The sequence below is a fragment of the Schistocerca serialis genome, unplaced genomic scaffold (genome assembly GCF_023864345.2).
Source record: "Schistocerca serialis cubense isolate TAMUIC-IGC-003099 unplaced genomic scaffold, iqSchSeri2.2 HiC_scaffold_710, whole genome shotgun sequence".
In the NCBI taxonomy this organism is placed as follows: domain Eukaryota; kingdom Metazoa; phylum Arthropoda; class Insecta; order Orthoptera; family Acrididae; genus Schistocerca; species Schistocerca serialis.
The window spans coordinates 278,887-301,831 of record NW_026048311.1 but is presented as its reverse complement, the minus strand read 5'-3'; the positions used below and the strand labels follow the sequence as shown (position 1 = coordinate 301,831).

The 22,945-nt window shown below is 40.0% G+C and overlaps 1 protein-coding gene across 1 annotated transcript in view; it reads right to left on the bottom strand.

Annotated features, from left to right (window-relative positions):
* Positions 1-22,945, bottom strand: part of LOC126449166 (CLIP-associating protein 1-like) — a 292,116-nt gene that overhangs the window by 125,024 nt on the left and 144,147 nt on the right. The window contains 2 exon segments of the mRNA XM_050091012.1: positions 1,438-1,584; positions 15,573-15,766. Coding sequence (XP_049946969.1) covers positions 1,438-1,584; positions 15,573-15,766 — 341 coding nt within the window.

The window sequence follows — 22,945 nt, the reverse complement described above, 5'->3', positions numbered from 1 at the left end:
TTGTATGCAGAGCTTCAGCTGTAACTGGGCATTGCAGTAGAGGTTGAAGATATCACTATTCAGTTGTAACTTTTTTTATTTGTTTTTTATTATTTTTCAATTCTTTAAGCACGACCTATTTTGGACTCTTAAATGCCCATCATCAGGTGTGATAACTTAGTATTGTGACCTTGAGTGTCGTGATTGATGAGTACAGGATGCAGTGTACCACCAGCGAGTGCAGAGCCTGGAAGGAAACAGAACCTTACAACTGAAGCAGTATCTTTAACCTCTGCTTTTGCAGTAATTTTGTAACTTTGTTATTAGACCCTGGTGGGGACTTTCTAATATGATACATATTGCTCTAAGGCAAATAATGAAACACTTTCTCATCTGAATGGCATTGTTAAATTTGGTTTCACAGCATAAACAAAAAGAAAACTTCATATAGACAGTATTACAGCAGAGAAGAAAATTAATTATAATAAGATCAAAGAGATGGATTATCTGTATGCTTACTACAGGCATGATCATTCAATTTGTGCTTAAAAGATTTTGATGACCACAACATTTGTTGGACTGGGCTGACTACACATGGTATTTCCCTCCTGTTCTTGTGTGAATCACCACAAATTTTGGAGACAAAGCCATTTACAATTGCCTGTCGTGTGATTCACAAAAAATCTTTTGCATCAATGTATACAGCCCTTCTCAGTTACTTGTGGGATTACAGTGGAAAACATACTGCTGATACTGATTTCATTCATTTGACCACACAACTAAGTCCACTTGACGACATCAGGGTGCATCTTTTTTCTTTCTATCATCTTGTCTACCGCAACAGGAGTGTGACAGTACCATTTATGTGAATTTATCGATGCAGTGAATATAAGTTACCGCAACAGGAGCGTGACAGTACCATTTATGTGAATTTATCGATGAAGTGAATATAAGGTACTTAGTAATTTTACAAAGCATCAATGAGAGAGAAGAGCGGTGGAGGAAGAGTAAATGAAGGACAACAAAAGAGGAGGGGAGGAATATTCAGATTATATAACCTGTCGATGACGAGGGCATCAGAGATCGAACACATGAAGGGACCACTGAAGGAATGAGAATGAATTAGGCAGCATTCTTTTCAAATTTAGTGATCTAGGAAACCCAAAATCTGAATGGTGAGATGAAAATTTTAATCCTAAATACAGTAGGACTAGGATGGTAAAAAGGAGGAGGAATATGTGTGTGTGTGTGTGTGTGTGTGTGTGTGTGTGTGTGTGTGTGTGTGTGTGTGTGTGTGTGTGTGTGAGTGAGTGAGTGAGTGAGTGAGTGAGAGAGAGAGAGAGAGAGAGAGAGAGAGAGAGAGAGAGAGAGAGAGAGAATGCGCACATAGCTCAAATAATTTAACTAAATCTATACAAACAATGTATACACTAAAATAAAACCAGAAACTATACTTACGAAGAGACGCCCCAGATCCTACTTTATGTCGAGCTAAAGCAGCATACTGTGCTCTTGCCTTGGCACGTTGGGCTGCCTGCAGATCAATAGCACTATTAGACCGGAGTGCTGATGGGCCAGGAGCTGAACCTCGACGTGGTGATCCATCTGCATAAACCAAGATAAATTTGTAACATTTAATACGTTACGGATGAGAGACATTGTTTTGAATGCCATGCTGACTGCTACTTAACAGTGACTACGTCAAAAAGACATTCTTTCAATAGTGACATTTCCTAGAGTACATGTATCTTGAAACTTAAAGCTTTTCGAGATAAATGGAATGTTTCCTGGTTACCATCTGCAAGTATCAAATTTAGTGAATCACTGCCAGCGATATACATGCAAGTTAATCATCAGAGAGAACAATCAAATACTTAAAAAATGTAGCTTCATCAGACTGTGTATACTGTTTGGTTAGGGCATTTATTTGTATGTAACACGTTGGTTTTAGCAACTTAAATGTATTTGATTTGTGCTGTGATGTCTCAAAGATTTTCAGTAATTTCTTTCCACAGCATATCTCTCCTTACACTATAGTTGATAGTTGCGTCTTTGCTGTGTGAACAAAACAAATATCTGTGCCTATAATGCTCAGCAATAAAGATTTGCAAAACATACTATATATAGAATATATGTAATTGCCAATGCCCCCCCCCCCCCCCCACACACACACACACACACACAGACAGAGAGAGTCAGTCCTGGTGCTGTGGCCTGACTCAGGTGAGACGTTCACACGAAGTGGAACAAAAAGGACAAGAGGTTTGAAAAACGGGGCAGGTAACAGCTAGGAAAGAATGGCAGCAATGGAACAAGATAGGAATGTGCCACCAGCGAATTCACCCTGAAGCAGAAAGGGGAAGTCCATATGGTACACATGATGAAATAGGAGGAGTTGGTTAAGGGGTAATGGGTGAGAGCCTAGAACAGAGAAAGATGGAAACGACAGAGAGAAATAAGTGGGAGCAGATTATGAGATAGAAGACTCTGACTAAATTCAAGTGTTGGAGAGAGACTGAGGAGGGTTTGGGAGGGAAACCCAAGAGACAGAGTTGACGTGGTTATGAGGAATGTGTTATCTGATATTGAGACCTGAACTTTTTTGTGATCAAATATTATGTTCATCTACATATACATCTACATGGATACTCTGCAAATCACATTTAAGTGCCTGGCAGAGGTTCATCGAACCACCTTCACAATTCTCTATTATTCCAATCTCATATAGCGTGCAGAAAGAATCTTTCATACAAGTTCTGATTTCCCTTATTTTATCGTGGTGATCGTGCCTCCTTATGTAGGTCGGTGTCAACAAAATATTTTCGCATTCGGAGGAGAAAGTTGGTGATTGGAATTTCGTGAGAAGATTCTGTCGCAAAGAAAAACGCCTTTCTTTTAATGATTTCCAGGCCAAATCCTGTATCATTTCTGTGACACTCTCTCCCATATTTTGTGATAATACAAAATGTGTACTCCATCAGTCCTATCTGGTAAGGATCCCACACCGTGCAGCAGTATTCTAAAAGAGGACGGACAAGTGTAGTGTAGGCAGTCTCCTTAGTAGGTCTGTTACATTTTCTAAGTGTCCTGCCAATAAAACGCAGTCTTTAGTTAGCCTTCCCCACAACATTTTCTGTGTGTTCCTTCCAATTTAAGTTGTTTGTAATTGTAATATCTAGGTATTTAGTTGAATTTACGGCTTTTAGATTAGCCTGATTTATCATGTAACCGAAGTTTAACGAGTTCCATTTAGCACTCTAGGGACACTTCCCACCCACATAATTCAGACAAGCTGGTAGTGGGCTGAGTGGAGTGACACAGATGGTGCAGGATATGAAGCAGCCATGAAGCCAAATGTGTTTTGCTCAATATCATGCTGGCCACAATTTTGCAGTGTCATCCATTCAAGTGGGCAGCTGATGGGTTGTCAGTCCGTCATAAAAGACTCTGCAGGCATGTGATGCAGTCCAGAAATAAAGCAGAGAAGACTGGTGTATCATTCTAGTGATAAAACAGGTTGTAAATGGGGAAATCCACTGGCATAGGCAACTTTGACAAAGGGCTGAATGTTATGGCATGGCACTGGGACCAAGCATCTCGAAAACAGTGAAGCTGATTAGCGGTTTGTGTGCTACTGTTATGACCATCACTGGAAACTGGTTGGAGGATGGGGAACCTATGAGAAGACAACAAAGTATTAGGACTGGATGGGCATACCTCATCACAAAATGTGGAGGTCGGAGGCTTGGCCAGTCTGTAAGGCAGAATAGTTCGTGTTCTGTGGAAGATCTGATTGCAGACAATAATACTGGTGCTGGTACAACTGTTTTGGAACACACTGTTCAACACACACTTCTGAACATGGAACTTCACAGCAGAAAACCCCTACTCCTTCCCATGTTGCCCCAACAACATCGTCAACAATAATTACATTGGACACAAAATCATTGAGATAGGACTGAGGATCAATGGAAGCACGTCACCTGACTGCCTTAATCATGTTTCTTGTTCCACAACGACTATATTGAGAGTCCACATACATCATCATCCTGTCCAATAGCTGATCAACAGATGCACTGTGTTCAGGACCCAGGCCCATGGGGCAGTACAGTGATATGGGGGACATTCACCTGGGCTTCTATGGGACCTGTGGTAGTAATCGAAGGGACTATGAACACTGGACTACATGAACACTTGCATCTCTCCATGCTTGATGGATCCCCTGATGGTGTCGGAAGTTCCATGCAGCTTTTCACGGATGATGCTGTAGTATACAGAGAAGTTGCAGCATTAGAAAATTGCAGCGAAATGCAGGAAGATCTGTAGCCGATAGGCACTTGGTGCAGGGAGTGGCAACTGACCCTTAACATAGACAAATGTAATGTATTGCGAATACATAGAAAGAAGGGTCCTTTATTGTATGATTATATGATAGCGAAACAAACACCAGTAGCAGTTACTTCTGTAAAATATCTGGGAGTATGCGTACGGAACGATTTGAAGTGGAATGATCATATAAAATTAATTGTTGGTAAGGGGGGTGCCAGGTTGAGAATCATTGGGAGAGTCCTTAGAAAATGCAGTCCATCAACAAAGCAGGTGGCTTACAAAACACTCGTTCGACCTATACTCGACTATTGCTCATCAGCGTGGGATCCGTATCAAGTCGGATTGACAGAGGAGATAGAGAAGATCCAAAGAAGAGCGGTGCGGTTCGTCACAGGGTTATTTGGCAATCGTGATAGCATTATGGAGATGTTTAGCAAACTCCAGTGGCAGACTCTGCAAGAGAGGCGCTCTGCATCGCGGTGTAGCTTGCTGTCCAGGTTTCGAGAGGGTGCGTTTCTGGATGAGGTATCGAATATATTGCTTCCCCTTACTTATACCTCCCGAGGAGATCACGAATGTAAAATTAGATAGATTCGAGCACGCACAGAGGCTTTCCGGCAGTCGTTCTTCCCGCGAACCATACGCGACTGGAACAGGAAAGGTAGGTAATGACAGTGCCACGTAAAGTGCCCTTTGCCACACACCGTTGGGTGGCTTGCAGAGTATAAATGTAGATGTAGATGTAGATGGTGCTGGCATCAGCAGGATAATGGTCCATGTCACAATGCCAGAAACATGATACAGTGGTTTGAGGAGCACAATAGGGCTCCCATGTAAATGTCGTGGCCACTAAATTGCTTGATCCAAATCCGACGGAACACATCTGTGATGTTATCAGGAATCAGCACTACACTTCCAAATAGCCAGCCTGTAATTATGGATATTGCATGTGTTATTTGGTGCCCCACACCTCTGGAAACCTACTGATGACTTCTCATATTCATGCCATGAGGAATTGCTGCTATGTTGTGTTTTACATGTGGACCAAGATGCTATTAAGCAAGTGGCCCTACTGCCTTGGTTCATTTGCATAAATGGCATAACTGCTTTGAGCAGTTGCCCTGTCTCTGATGGGGTAAGTTATGCTCATGATAGGCCTGGGATAAAATATACTGGATGGGTGTATGGAACATATTCTGCACCTGAGCCTTTCACAGGTATATAACCCAAGTAGTGTGAGTGTGCATGTGCATGTTAAGGTAACAGTCCACTGAGACAAAAGGGCAGCTCGTTTTGTATTATCACATAATATGGGAGAGAGTGTGGCAGATATGATACGCGAGTTGGGATGGAAGTCATTAAAGCAAAGACGTTTTTCGTTGCGGCGAGATCTATTTGCGAAATTTCAGTCACCAACTTTCTCTTCCGAATGCAAAAATATTTTGTTGAGACCAACCTACATAGGTAGGAATGATCATCAAAATAAAATAAGAGAAATCAGAGCTCGAACAGAAAGGTTTAGGAGTTTGTTTTTCCCGCGCGCTGTTCGGGAGTGGAATGGTATAGAGATAGTATGATTGTGGTTCGATGAACCCTCTGCCAAGCACTTAAATGTGAATTGCAGAGTAATCATGTAGATGAAGTAGGAAACACATTGAAGCACTGCTACAAGGCAAGTCTCTCACTCGGTTGATATCCTAAGAGGATTTCATCAATCAATTTCACCAAGTAAAGTTCCAATATTCCATACTGAATGTGGCCTCTATCATTAAAACAAAAACTGAGTGAATGTACATTCTATCCCAGCTTTGTGTGCAGATTTGCCACATTAGCTAGCAGCTGAATGATGTTACATGGCAACATGGGTACCTGAAATGTAGACATTTGTAACAATACATAGGATTACGGATTAATGGCTTTACTTACAGCAACAAAAGACTACGTCACCTCCGGTAAAGCCCTGAATATCTGACTAAGACTAATATATATGTATATGAGGTACCGCGGTACCCCAGAGGCTGCTACCTAATGGAGATTTGTTTTGCCTCAAGAGTCACCCATGACATTAACATGTAGCACATGTTGAGTAACTTATTTTAAAATATATTTTAAACATATAAAAATATTTTAAAACAGAGTTCGATGATCTCAGTAGTTAAACTCACATTCTGTGAGAAATGACATTTTACTATCATGACACATCATGGCTCCTTATGACGTCTACAGCTTATAGTTTTAGTCCCAGTCCCAGTCTGGAACACCCAGATTCACCAAATCAACACTCAGTAAAGACTGGCTGAGTTCCCTTAGGCACTTATCATTTGGCACAGCAATGAGGACTTGTAGATTATTGAATATTGTGGACACAGTGAGCCTTCACCTCGTAAATGATATGATACCTGCTATAACCACGTACATGATATTTGGATACACAATGCAGCACCAGCTGCTGGTGCACTACACTTTGAATATTCCGCCAACAGAACAGCATCTGCGTGGACCAGCCACCAGAGGCCGCTGCAGTGGCCATATGACTTGTGCATATGACACGGCGTGTCACGCCATCTACTGGAGCCCTCCTCTTTATATGCATGGAGCAGCAGACACTTGCTCTCCCACTGTGTTCTTACTTATCATTTGCAAGTGATTATATCAGTACTTGGATTGTTTCTATGTTTGTATTTATGTTCTCAACTGTTGTTCACTTGTATGCGGAAGAAGAATTAACTATGGTTCATTTTGGCCGTACTGTTGTTTGTTTCAACAATACAATACCTGTTATATTAGTTAAACGAAAACTATTCACTAATTAAAGTCACTGTCTTGAAATTAAGTATCTGTTGTACTCCCCCTCCCCAACAAAAACAAAAAAAACCCACTTGAGAGAGCTAAAACAACACAAAATAATGATGATATAAGAAAATGAATGAAGCACTAAAAACATATGCTCACAGAACAATAATTCATGAGTGTACAGATTTTCAGTTATGCACAACAGAAATAAAGCAGCAGTCACATTAGGTACATTTTGAAAGGGAGAAAGATGGAAGATATGGGTTAAGCCCATAGGTGATGAAACTGCTGGAGACTGCCCTTGAGCTATGCATGGGAAAGAGTATGTCATGAAATTGGCTATGGTGTCTTCAAAGGTACCATCACGGTTTTCACTTGCATGATTTAGGAAAGCCACTGAAAATCTTATTATCTTATTTCTAACCAACAAGACAAGAGATTTGAAGCCCACTCCTCCTAAACGGAGTACAATGCCTTGACCACTCTGCAACCTCGGTGATGATTTTGGAACAAAAGAAATTTACAGTCAGACCTTTTACCACAACAATGAGACTCTAACAAGGAAAAATACAATATCAGAATGCACAGTACTGGAAACATACAGCTATCATTGTATGTTCAACTACAATAAACACTGTAAAACTTAAGGGTCACAAAGGTACACCAGTAAATACTAAAGAATGAAGAGAATGTAGTAAGCCACTGAGATCTCAAAAGACCTTATATAACTAAGTGAGGTGAAAATTGAAAGGTGGCTCACACTTTAGAACACTAAGAACTATCCCGAAAAGTCTTGATAATCCTGTGCATATTTGTTGTCTACTTTCCTCAAGGGGTTTGCATTTCAGCTTTACTCACTCACTGTTTACAAACTTTACCAGAGATAAGTTTTTTTTATTTTTTTAAAGGACCTTATGGTGTGCAAGGATTATTATAGTGTTACACACTGGAGAGCCAAAGAAACTGGTATACCTGCCTAATACCAAGTACTGCCTCCATGAGCACGCAGAATTGCTGCAAGATTACGTGCCATGGACTCAACTAATGTCTGAAGTAGTGCTGGAGGGAACTGACACCATGAACCCTGCAGAGCTGTCAATAATTCTATTAAGAGTACGAAGGTGTGGAGAACAGCACGTTGCAACGCATCCCAGATATGCTCAATAATGTTCATGTCTGCGGAGTTTGTTGGCCAGCACAAGTGTTACAACTCAGAAGAATGATCCTGGAGCCACTCTGTAGCAGTTCTGGACGTGTTGGGTATTGCACTGTCCTGCTAGAATTGCCTACATCAAACGGAATGCACAATGGACATGAATGGATGCAGACAAGATGCTTACGTACATGTCACCTGTCAGAGTCATATCTAGACATATCAGGGCCCCATATCACTCCAACTGCACATGCCCCACATCATTACAGAGCCTCCACCAGCTTGAACAGTCCCCTTGCTGACATGCAGGGACCATGGATTCATGATTATGTCTCCAAACCTGCACATGTCCCATCAGTTCGATACAACCTGAAACGAGACTTGTCAAACCAGGCAACATGTTTCCAATCATCAACAGTCCAATGTCGGTGTTGATGGGCCCATGTGAGGCGTAAGCCTTTGTGTCATGCAGTCATCAAGGGTACACAAGTGGGCCTTCGGTTCCGATGATGTCTTATTGAATAGTTTGCCTGCTGACACTTGTTGATGGCCCAGTATTGAAACCTGAAGCAATTTGCAGAAGGGTTGCACTTCTGTCACTTTGAATGATTGTCTTCAGTAATCATTGGTCCCGTTCTTGTGGGATCTTTTTCTGGTCACAGCGATGTTGCAGATTTGATGTTTTACTGGATTCCAGCTATTAATGGTACACTAGTGAAATGGTTGTACAGGAAAATCCCCACTTCATAACCACCTCTGAGATGATGTGTCCCATCACTCGTGTGCCAACTATAATATGAAAGTAACTAAATAACTCACTTAAATCTTGATAACCTGCCATTGTAGCAGCAGTAACCAATCTAGCAACTGTGCCAGACATTTGTTGTCTTATATAGTCAGTGTCGTATTCTGCCTGTTTATCTATCTCTGTATTTGAATGAGTATGCCTATACCAGTTTCTTTAGCACTTCATTGTATATCACTGGATATTGTACAGAGTGATAAAGAAGCCCACTTACTTTTGAAATTGCACTATTCATGAAATAATGTAGTTAGAGAGAGGGCAAACTGAAATGATATGCGGTTTTACTGAAACAAAACACTAGTGCAGCAACTGGCCAAAAGATGGCGCTGGACAGCAATACATCAGTAACATCGCATGACAATCATGTATAAAATGAGCTGTAGTGAGAGAGAAAGCCAGATGCACCAGCAATCACGGCATGTTGGTTTTATCAGGAATAACACTATTTGCAAAACTTTGCTATCAGAATGGAGAATCCGCTACTGCATCTTTACGATCCTATCAGCATAAGAAGGGTGTTCAAACAGTTAAAGGTCGTCTGACAAGTGTCGCTGTGAAGAAAATGATCACAAAGTTCATAGCCAAACGCTATTTAGATGATCGGTCCGGTAGTGAATGATCAGACTCCAATTGCTACTTCTGCTCAGGTAGTTCAGGAAGAAATGGAGGTATCAGCAGGTTCATCTCTGCATGGTGAAGTCAGCGCTCATGAAGTCACATGTCGCACTGGCATTCCACGCACTATTGATTAGAGTGTACAAAGGTGTAGCCTCCAATGCTATCCGTACAAAATCCCCAATTGTCAAGAAATATTAGCCACCGATTTTGTCACACGGAGGGCATTTGTGGTGTGGGCACTTCAAAGAATGGGGGATGATGACAACTGTTTGTCTAATGTGTTGTGGAGTGACAAGTCCACTTTACACTTTAAGGGTGTGTCAACACCAACAACTCCAAAATTTTGTTTACCAAAAATCCTAGAACTGTCATGGAAATCCAACTGCATGTCGAGAAAGTCATGGTGTGGCTTGGATGTGCCACATTAATTGTGACTGGACCCTTTTACTGTGAGGAAATGTGAGCTGCTGTTTTCAAAGTGTCAGCATGACGGATTCAAGGTATGCCAATATGTTACAGAATTGCATCATCCTTAGCCTGGCTAATAAACACCTGCAAGAAGGTATGACTTTTATGCAGGTTGGCACTTCACCCCATATTGCTACATGTATAAAAGATTTCTTGTTCACATTGTTTGGCGAGGATCGCGTGCTGAGCTGCCACTTCAGTCATGCTTGGCCTCCCAGGACACCAGACCTCAATCCATTTGATTATTGGTTGTGGGGTTACCTGAAGTTGCAAGTCTACTGCAATCATCTAATCTCATTAGTTGTGCTAAAAGAGAACATCTGACGGCAATTTCTCACCAAACATACTGAGATATACAGCACTGTTCACGACACTGTCCCTGGACTGCAGGTATTGTTGATGAATGATAGCCGACATGTCAAGCATTTGTTAACATTGTCTTTGCTGAAAATAAATTGTTACGCTACTTATTGCTTTGTATCATATGAAGTGCCATCTGTTGGTCATTTTGTGCACCTTTTTTTGCTTTCAGTAGAACTCCATGTCATTTCAAGAATATATGTCAATTTTTACCTCACTACTCACATTAGTCCATGGAATGATGAATTATCGAATGTTAATAGATTTTTGGGTCACCCTGTATAAAGGCATTTAATAAGTGAACATGTGCTGAGTTTATTTTACAAATATGTCATGCATACAATTTAAAAAAAAATACTACTTCATTTGAATTATAATTTTATTGCATAAACCTAATCGGGTTTTCATTTGAACCGTTTTGAAAATAGGCGTGTCTCACTGAAGTTCCTTATTACTTTTGGATGTTCACTGTCAATTTTTTGATTCTGAATTACATCCAGCTGTAGTTTTTGTGTTCTGTAGCTTTCTAGCGTCTCCGGGATATTTAGTGTATGAAAAATGGTCAGCACTTTATTCATGTCTGGTATTTGGCAACATTCCACACAGATGGGTTGTGACAACTGGCTTAACTAATTCTTTAGTTGAAGGGCTGCCATGTGTTCACAAAATCTAATGTCAAAGGCTTTCCCTGTCTTTTTGATATAGAAGGTTCTACAACTACATTATATTTTATATTCTCCATGTTTCCAAAATTTATCTCGTCTGTTTACTATATGTGGAAATGCTATTCCTTGCTTTTCTTGGTGTTGATTTTATGTTTCTCCAGGATTTCTGACTTCCAGTATAAGACAGTACCAATGAATGGTGTGTTATGGGGTGAGTGTTTTTTTATGTTCTTTAGCTTTGTCACACACTTTGTTACCGGCTATGTTCTAATCATTCTGTTACGGTTTCAACTTTGTAACCATTTTTCAGCACTAAATTGCCAACTACTTTGCAATACAGATTTTGTTACAACTGCATCTTCTGACAGGCAGTGTTAGTCCCTATGGAACATACTCTTAAAACGAAAGCAAAGCCGCCGTAAAGAGCCATAAATAAAAACTTGAAGTTTAGTGATTGGTTACATTGTATTTGTTATTTTTACTGCAATTATACTCTTACACAATGATGCAGCATATCAGAGCCCAACGTCATCTGGTAAACAGTAGAGCAACATTAATTAGCATTTAAGCATTCATCACTCTTAATGTCATCATTGTATGAAAACCTCTATTTGTGTGTGTGAAAGGAAGGAAAAATAATTACTTAAGCTGTTACACAATTTAACTCCCTCAAATGACAATCATATTTGCAGTACACACCAAGTAAGGAAGATTTCGGAAGACTACTTGATTCTGAGAATTATCATTCAGATACAACTGCTAAATTTACAGCTTGTCTGGCATACATATCTGGTAATACATATCATAATATTAATGACCAACAGAAAATGAAATGATTAAAATGCTGGAAAGTGGATCATCACTCATTTGATAAATGAAGCTGCAATAGGAGTGCAAAGTGTAATTATCCATACTTCGATTTCTTTAAACGGGAGTAGGCTATTTACCCAATGAATGAACTACACAGGACTAATTCAGTATCAACGTTATGTATGTGACAGCCAGTGTGAACAGTCTCATTAGGAAAGCATAATCATGTGGATCTCGAATACTCAATGATATTTCAAGAATGCAGCTGACTGATGTTTTCTACCACGTACCATATCACATCTGAGTACTTATCAGACACTGTCAGATGAAATGCTGCTAGTTCACACAGAGATGTCTGAAAGGAGTCCACACGAAATACGTGTACCATGCGTGGTAGAAAACAACTGGCTGCACTTATAAAACATAACTGGGAGCTGTAATGATTATATAAGCATGAGACAGCAACTAGAGATAGTCCATTAGAGATAGTCCAGAGACAAGATTTAATGGGGTTTGGGAATACCAGTGCTTATAAAATGAACATTAGTTAACAATAATCAAACCTAAAATACACAAAATAAAGAAATACACACCAAAAATAAGGTTCGATAATGAAACTGAGATAAGATGGAATAATTGTTTTAATCCAACAACAAAGAAATGAACAGAATATACAGATAAATACTTAAAATCGAAGGGTGACAATCAACAACAAAGGTCTCTAAATTGATAGGAAATAGCGCATGCCATTATCTTCAAAGGTAACAAAGATTACAGGTATGATACAAGTGCCAAGAGATTATTCATATCTCATATGCACATGAAGTGGCGCAAAAATTCTACAGCTTGGTGACATACCATGAATGAGATACCTATTATCATTCTGTATAACACAGTATTGGCATACAACAACAAGGAGATAGAAAGGGTGGCCACTGTCTCTCCTCATCCTCACAATAGATGGGTTCATCACATTCTGATGATCTTTCTAAACTATGATTGCCTTCCACCCCCAATCCCTTGAGGTAGGTAGGTAGGTAGGTAGGTTGTGTGTGTGTGTGTGTGTGTGTGTGTGTGTGTGTGTGTGTGTGTGTGTGTGTGTAGAGGGGAGGGGGGAGGGGGAATAGAGAGATTAAATGGTGCTGTCATATACAGTCCCACATAAAGTAATAATTGGATACAAAATTTTCCAATTCTTATGCAGAATTTCAAACCTGCAAGAAGATATGGATAGCAAATTTCTAACAAGACACATGCACCTGACATCCATCATCAAGCAGACGACATGATGAAGTTCAGACGTCTTCCATTCTCAACATACATAATACTTTCTCATTTGGTAACAAAAGAGTAAAAGTCAACTGGGGTACAGCCTAAACCAGGATTACCATGATTGTAGTTCCAGTTTCAAAATGCTGTAGAAAGAAAACCACTGCTCAGAATGACATCAAATTTGAACAGCATATTAAAATGCCATTAGAAAAAAAAGAATTAGTTTGTTTCTCAGTCTGTGTCTGAGACTCCCATCACTGTCTCCATGAAGGATTGCCTCCTGGAAAAGCTCCATCACAAGAATGGTGACTGCACCAGTAGCCCTGCAGAGAATCCGGACACTTGAAAGTATGAAAAACTGAGATCTGATGGAAAAATTGAAAAATTGTTGGAAACCAACAAAGAGTTCAATATAGTTTAGAGATAAATATTTAAAACCAAAGCGCGACAACTGACAAGAAAGGTCTCTAATTGAAAAGGAAATGGCACATGCCTTTACCTTCACAGGTAGCAGTGCACGAGTTCTGCTCAGGTTCTGGAGAAATTGGTTACACAATTCAAAAAGACAGATTCTTTTGAAGTGCAATGTGGCAGAGGGAGGAAAGCAGTTGATCCAATGTCTGTCAAAGACATAATTGCAACACAGCACAACAGATCAAGCAGTATTGTGCAAAAATGCTGCACATGGGGGAACCTCCCCAAACATTGGACATGCTTTGAGCAGTGTGTAAAATTCTACAAAACACCCTGCATTGCTCTCCATACATCATCACCCATGTTAAAGAGTTGCTTCCTGCTAACCTGCCAGCAAGACAAACCTTCAACAGTGTGGATGTGTTGGTAGGATCATTTTTATGCAAGATGGTACTCCTCTGCACATTGTAGTCAGTTAAGCAGCTGCTGCAGAGGAATTTCAGAAATGCTAGAATTATCAGCCATCATTTCCCTAGAGTCTGACCATCCCAATCTTCTGATCTTAAACCGTGCAGTTTCTGTTTGTGGGATTATCTGAGAGGTGTTGTGTTCAATGCTCGAATGTAGTTGAAACGAAGGCATGCACTGAGCAACATATTCTAAATGTCTCCCGAGACACTCCAATCTGTTGTGCAATATGCTGTTTCTCAATTTCAACTTGGGGCAGAAAACAGTAGACAGCATATTGAACATGGCTTGTTTTGGTATCATAACAATTAGAAACCAACGTCATTTTACTTTTGATGCAGTTTTTGGCCACATGACAATTAAAAACTGATTTTTTCCATCCGATGTGGTACGACTTTGATATGGTGTTTTTTGTTGAGCGCCAAACTTATGCAGTCATGCACTTTGAACAGTATGGATGGTGTAACATGCAGCTCAAACCACAGCTGTCACACTGCGATTCCATCTGTCATTTGCAGAATTTTCATGAACTATGTATGTGTGTGTGTGTGTGTGTGTGTGTGTGTGTGTGTGTGTGTGTGTAATACACAGTTCAAACTTGATATCATTCTGACCAGGGGTTCTCTTCCTACAGCATTTTGAAACTGAAACTTTAATTATGGACACCCTGTAGATTACAGTTAAAAGTAACTCAACGAAGCTTTTTTCTGCAAATAAATACAGTGTGTTTCACAGTTCTTATTACAGGCTTTTATAGGTTGCAAAAAGAACTTAGCAGATAAAGTTCTGATAAGAAGTCAATGACTGGACTGTACCATTTGAATGTCAAATAAGATTAAAGATTGAATCACTTTCAAATCTCCCAATTAGTGGTATGCACACTGCAGAGACAGTGAGTTCTGACCTACGTGCTCTATTAGAGCCCACTGCACCGGCAATGTTTCCAGTACTCATCATCAGGTTCTTGTTTATGCAATGAAGGACGTGCTCTTCAAAGTCGAGAGTGCGACACATCCACAGAGAACCATAATTGACCCTCTTAGCAGTGACATAATAGTTTCTCACAGCCATTGTTGTAGTCAGATGAAAATGGTATGTGATGTCATAACTACAACAGGGACTGTCTTCTCAGTCTGTGTACGTGCGCACCATGAAGAAGAAAATTTAAAAGTGATGTGATATTCAAACTTATTTTATATCCAAATATTACATTTCAGGACATGGGTTCCCAATCAAAATTATATCCACCAACCACTAGAAGCTAGTAACAGAAACTGTGAAACATAGTGAATATGAAAATTGATCTATGTAACTATTCCATTCTGTGGACACCTGGTCCCATCAAGATTACAGCTAAACTCAGCTGATAAACACACAGCCATAAATAAATATCTTCTGCATGCTATAAAAATATTAATGATAGTGTAGTTGATGGTACCTGCAACAGTTCGACCTCTTGGAAAGTCACTTCCAGCTGCCAGCCTACCTCCTCTTCCTCCTTGCTGGTCTGCTATATTGTTTGAATTTGACATTCCCATTTCAAGATTAAGAGCTTTCTTATGTGTACTATCCAGTGAGTTTAATATCTGCTCAGCATTTTCATGAAAATGGAGCCGGAAATGCCAGAAAGCCCTACATACAAACAACAAAAGCAAACAATTATATACAAAGTACACAACACATGCAAAACATAAAAAGAAGATACAGAACATAGATGTGCACGTAACTTACATGTACAGATACAACACTCATTTCACAGTCTGCATCACATTCTTTATCATGCACTAATAAATGAAGTTTACGTTACTCTTTACAAAGGGAGAAAAGAAAGGAAAACAACAAAGAAAAACAGAAAATGCAGAAAGAAAGAATTAAAGCTGCCCAAAAAATAACAACAGAAACTGGGAATAATATTCTCTAATAATGAAAAACTGAAGCTGCAATGCTATAGTGAATAAATGAGTGATATTCAATAGAAAGTACTGAAAATCCTACAGATCAAGGCAAAAGATATGTAACACTATGTGCAATTCAGCTGAACATATTTGGAGTGGCTCATAATTCATGTTACACACTTCTAAAGATTGTAGAGGAAGCTTAGTAGATCAAGTTTACATAGGAATCCGCATCCGGAATCATCATACAACGAAGCAACAGAGTATTTAAGTTATATGTGCCAGGGTCTTTAAATGTATGTATGTACATGGTGATTCCATGATGATGTTACAGGAGATGGATAAACACATCAATCTGAGGCAATGGTCCCTGTACCAAAAATGAATTAGTCGAAAGTTACAAATGAAAATTATTCTGATGCCTCTGACTGTGGTATACATGTACCAGTACTGTTGTTGCTAAGATTGTAGGGTAAGCATCTTTCAGAGGTGGTAGTATATACAAAGACAAGAAAAATTGTCTAGTCAACATGGGCTCTAATATGCGTCGCTGAGGATCTATGAGCACTTGTTCATCTTTGCTGTTGTGAAACACATCTCCTTCCCCAACATTGCAAAGGTAAAACAAATATGGCAATTTGTTTCTCTCTTTCTTTATTTTTCCATCTATTTTATGTTTCCTGTGACAAAAATTTTATTGGAGAAAAACAGCCTTTTAAGAATGATGCAGAATGAAACCAGACTCAATCAAATGACTTACAAAGTAGGTGAGAGCATTATCCTCATTTATGTATTACCTCTTTTAGAAAAATATTTGAACCAATCTAGTATATTTAAAATAGTATACAATGAGTTACATGATGTTAGATGCATGCCAAATACAATCTGAGATTAATCATTAATACTCATCTTACTGTAATGACAAATCTTAAGCATGATAACTACACCTAGTGTGTCATGAAATAACTAAATTACCGTTGTTGTGCACAGTTGCAGGATGAATAAATTAAGACAGTACAAATATAGTTCATCAGGAGAGTTTAACTATCATAGTAACTTCTGCAGTTGCAGTTTAGCATTGACTACCCTTTTTCTGGATTGGTTTTGGCTGTGACATGCCATCCAAAGTGAGATATTGTTGAGTCAAGAGGCATACTAGTCAATGCATAGCTACGGTTTCAACTGAACTGCCTAATGGCAAAATTATATGTGTTACACAATGTAATATCACAGTGATTTAAGTCAAAGAGATATTTCCCATTTTAGGCCTCACGACAAAACAGTAATGGAAAGGGCATAAAAATCAGATGAGAAATGTTAGTTCAGACATCCAGTGTAACTAGGAGGTTGCCCACTCTACACACAGTAGTAAGTATCTAGCAACTTTTCTGGGTGTCTTATAAACACATATCTGTTGGGTGGAACTAACTTACTAACAAGGGTGTGCTGGAAAGTAATGCCTCCAAATTTTTTATTCTGCTCTCAATACTAGATGTGGTATTACATGTCATGTATATTACTCAGTCGTTCCCGCTTCGTTGACAAAAACTGCAACCGTATGTCGCTAGAGGGCTCTGAATTGTAGTGCATAACAAAAGATTGTGTAACGTAACTGTGTACGTCAATACATGTGAAACGACGTGCTGTAATCAAGTTTCGAACTCGAAGAGTTTGTCCATACATGGAGCACCATCTCCTTCAGTATGACAATGCCAGACCACAGATGAGTGCCGAGACATCTGCAACAATTCGATACCTAGGGTTCACTATGATAAATCATCCTCCACGCACTCCCGACTTGCCTCATTCCATTTTCATGTGGTTCCAAAACATATTCGATAACTTCACTTTGATAGTGATGAAGCAGAGGTGAGATAGTGGCTCTGTCAACAAAGTCAAACATTCTCATGGTGATGTCAACAAGCTCGTCTTTCGTTGGGAGAAATGTGTTCATCACCAGGGTGGCTACGTTAAGACATAAATATATTGACGTGAAGAATAAAGGTGTAGAATGTTAATCAAATTTGTTTTATTTAAAAACCTTTAAGAGTTAACACACAAAAAAAAATCAGAGACATTACTTTTCAGCACCCCCTTGTAGTGATAATAATCAGAATACCACATAGATGTAGGCAACAATACATAGTATCTAAATGCTTAAATCAGTTATGTCCAAAATTGCGCATTAATTTCAATTGTCATGAGGACTTTTTATAAGGAAATTGAACACAAAGATTTCTTAAGGGTTTCATTAATGCTTAGATGTTGCAATACGAGAGGAAAAATTTACAGCAAACAGCTTTACAGACTGACGGACTTATTTTGGAATACATAAATTATGTGTACAAAAATACAAGTTTCATTAGAGATGTATATCAAAAACTTCTCAATAATAGCATGCTGACTATCACAGAATACAACTCCAATGAAGCATTACTTGTATAATTCACTTTCACCTAAGGGAAATATAACAATAAGCAAAGGATAAGGATAAGGACAAGTAACTATGAGATTTCACACTAAGAGATTGAGGGGGGGGGGATTGCACAACTAACTGACATCACCCTTTATTAACACAATGCAGACAGAAAACTTTATGTTTAAATATATGGGGATAATAATGTCAATGTAAACATTTTTGTTGACAAAGTATATGAGGATAGGCTATTCTCACAAGATCAGGTTTCAGGTAAACTTAATCTTGATAGTATTTGACATGTTGACACTGTGTTCCTGACTGGGACTCATATCCGCATCTCTGCCATTCATGGGCAGCATGTTTCCAATTGCGCTACCTGAGCACACATCACACACTGGCATAAAGCGTTAATCTGCCACCATCTTCTCAGCATTCTCTTCCAAACTATGCATAGGTTCTCTCATGATCTCATAGGATTAACACGTCCAGGAGGTATGCTCAGATAGCACAAATGACAGTTCACAAAACACAGGCACTTGAGTTTGAGCCCCATTACAGCACACTATTTCGACTTAGCACATGCAATTAGAAAATTCAGTCCCAGATACATAACTCCAGAGGTTAACAGGAAACAAAAATCAAAACAGTTAAACGAGTTGAAGCCTACTACCCATAAATATCAGTACCGTATCTTAATCACTGTATTACTTTGGTTTCATATTCATGGTTTGAGGGTTGTGATTTCTCTTCAGCTGCTCTATAAATACATGGCTGTGATGCAAAAATTTGATGAAAGTCTTTACAATCCTCACACCAACATGGGACATGGTGCATCACAAGAACATACGAGGCCTGAGAGTGAAGCATCAGTAGCATGTGGCACCTGATCGAACCCGTTAAGGAAACTGTCTCAGTTTTCAGAAAACAGTGAAAAGGCTCAACAGCACCCAGTTATTCCACTGACAAACCACATTGGCAACTTTCTGTTAGGCACTGTTTTTTTTGAGAGGTAGAGCCACATGGAAAAGCACTATATGAGAAAGAAGGAGCTCTGAACAATTCAATGTTTGGTGTAGATGAATACAGAAAATCTTAATATGTAACATTTATTTAAGTCTGTTAAACTTTGAAATGGCTGGAGAGTTATAAGGTACGATCAGTGAGAGCCTCTCCGTGAAGAGGTTCTTCAATCACACTGTACAAACACTACATCTCCTCTTAAATAGAATGTACACTGCCACAGCAACCAAATGTGGAGAGTGCCTGTGTCATTAGCCATGTTTCCATAACAGACCTCTTTTAAGTGATTACAGTCTTGGCATGCATTGTAACAATGCACATTATCATGTATTCACTGCTAGTAAAGCCGCAGTTTAAAGTTGTGAAATTCCCCCCCCCCCCCCCCCAAAAAAAAAAAAAAAAAAAAAATCTCTCTGCCTCCAGGAGGTTTATAGTCTGCTGAAAAGTACAGTTTCCTGTTATGGACCTGGTAGTGTATCTGTGCAAGGAGCAACTTGTCACACAGAGACCACAGCTACTGAGCGGCATTGCATGCCGGACCTTGGTGTGTACTTGGCCTGCAGGAGGGACAGCAATAATGTATGACAGACAATCCTGAGTGCGAGGAAGTTTATAACTCAACAGGACATGGAGTTAGCAAATATTGACAAACTAAGCATTACTCTACAAATTCTTTTAGAAGAAACTGTGTGTGTGTGTGTGTGTGTGTGTGTGTGTGTGTGTGTGGTCGTTTGGAAATAGGGGGGAGGGGTGGGGGTATATAAGAGAAATATTAAATTGGTGAGTTAAACAATAGCTGGTAAGTCAAATGTAAGCCTATATTCAGGGTAAATTTTGCAGAATGCCATGACATTGTTATATTTCTACTGGGGATACTTTGCTCCAATGCATGATTTGACTTTGCTGGAAGGTCACTCAAGACTACAGTTAAGTGTGTAAGCAGTGTCTATGAGTCAGAGCTATTGCCACTAATGTCTGGCCCAGTCGAACTATTGACTTCAAGTAATGTAACTCCCTCCCATCACAAATATTGACATTTCATCTCATACATGTGTGAGTCTCCTGATGCCAATGCATCATCCATGCACTGTCTGGTGATGGAAAGTACAACAGTGCTACTACAAAATCTGCCTTCCCATGTTCAGTTTGTTTCAAATTAATATAAAATTACTGTTTAATGAAGTAGGAAAACAACAAATATAAAATGTGTGTACCACATCTCCAGGATGGTTGTTCCTGAAAAGGCACACAATCAGATCTTTGGGTGGTCACTTACCCAAGAGAACTACACAATCAATCAAATCAAGATAGGAGGATGAAAATGGGAAGCATTTTTATTGAGGATTGCTGCAGGTAATGTGAAAACGATGAATAAGAAAGTTGGACAACATGAAGAGAGAAATAGAGAGACATTTTGTAAGTCTTGTAGGGTTTAGTGAGGTTCAATGGGAAGGAGAATCTGAATGTTGAGAAGACAATTTATGAAGGATCGGAAAGGAAGGCAAATGGAGTTGGAGTTACATCAAAGAAACAGTTAAACATGAACATAGTTAGGGGTATTCAAATTAGTGACAGAGTGTTAACAGAGAAATTAAACAGTAACTTTGTGAATACATTGATTATTAAAGTCTTCATGCCAACAAGAAATGCAAACGAAGAGGAAGTGGAAAAAGTATGTGAGCAGACTGGGGAAGTCTGTGAAGAAAATTGGAAAAGACAATTAACAACTGTAATGATGGGAGATTGGAATAGTATAGTGGAAAGATGAGGAGTAATATAGTTGGAGACAATGGACTGGAAAAGACCAATGAAAGGAGTGGAAACCTAATAGGTTTAAGTAACATCAACAGATAGCATCTGAAGAAGGCAACGAGTTACATGGCCAAAATATTGTGCCAGAGCGACACAAACATCCGGCAGTAGACCCGATTATTCCACATGTCAAGATCTCGCCGGGAAAGCCTGAAGAGTTACATATGAAGACTCTACGGGGAGGAGATGTACCTTAATATTAAGAAGATGGATAAGCTTCGACAGAAGAAGGGGAGGATGCTGAGTTCTCTGTTTCCTTCTGAGATGCCGAGAGGGGGATGTAGTTCCTGTCTTCGCCAGGTTGAAGCATCATGTCAACACCAGAACGGCGAACAGAATGGAACACCGTGCCAGCCTCGCACTGGTAAGAGAAAGAGTGTGTGACATGCACCACTGCCTAGATGTAATGTCCAGGGAGTTGCTGTATCTCCACCTTTCCATAGCAGCTACCCTGACCCGAGAAGACTGGGACCAGGTTGATGGTGCCTCTTGGTCCTTGGCTGAATGCACCACGAGGAAATCAACAGCATGTCAACAGGCCAAGTTTGAGTGCCTTAACAAGAAGGTACAACAGGATGGGTACGAACGGACTGTGGTCAACCTGAGCGACAAACAGCCCGATGAGGCCACCTCAAAAGCACTCAGCAAGGGCCTCAACTTTGCAGTGACTCCCAGAAGCATACCTGTTGCAGCCTTCATCAGTTCGGTTGAGCAGGTCGTCCATACACTACCTTCCAACGTGTCTGAAGAGATCCGCAGGGAGACCTGCAGGGCACTCACCAAGACGTAGCCCCCCAAATCCAACATCTTGAGCGAGGAGAGGGTGGCCCTCAGGCAGCTATGGGAGGATGACAGCATTGTAGTTCTGCCAGCTGATAAGGGTAACTCCACGGTCATCTTAAACAAGTTGGAGTATGATAGGAAGGTGCAACAACTTCTGGAAGGCACTGCTTACAAACCACTAGATGGCGACCCCACTGACAAGGTGGACAAGATGACCTATTGTCAGTAACATCGGTGCAGCGACATACCCCACTGCACAATACCTGCAGAAGATATTGGCACCATATGTGGGCAAATATGCACACCACATTCGGAACTCTGAGGACTTCCTACAACCGCTAAGGCAGCTACACACCGTGGACTCTGACATCATGGTCAGTTTCGATGTGGTGTCGCTCTTCACATGAGTGCCACTCACTGATTCACTCAAGACCATTGGAGAGAAGTTTGATGGTGCCCTGCTCTACCTGTTCAAGCATGTACCGACCTCAACATATTTTCTTTATGGGGGTCAATTTTATGAGCAAACGGAAGGAGTGGCAATGGGCAGCCCTTTATCACCAGTGGTAGCCAACCTTTTCATGGAAAGGTACGAAGAGGAGGCACTTGCATCAGCCACTTACCAACCCAAATGCTTTCTTAGATATGTCGATGACACTTTTGTCACTTGGCCCCATGGCAGGGAGAAGCTAGATGACTTTTGGAACATCTAAATTCATGCCACCCAAGTATAAAATTTACTATGGATCTAGAGAAGGATGGACAGCTCCCATTCTTGGATGTCCTGGTCAAGAGGAAGGCAGATGGCACTCTGGCGCACAGTGTGTATCGTAAGCCCACCCACACTGACTTATACCTTCAAGCCAATAACACCACCCCGCA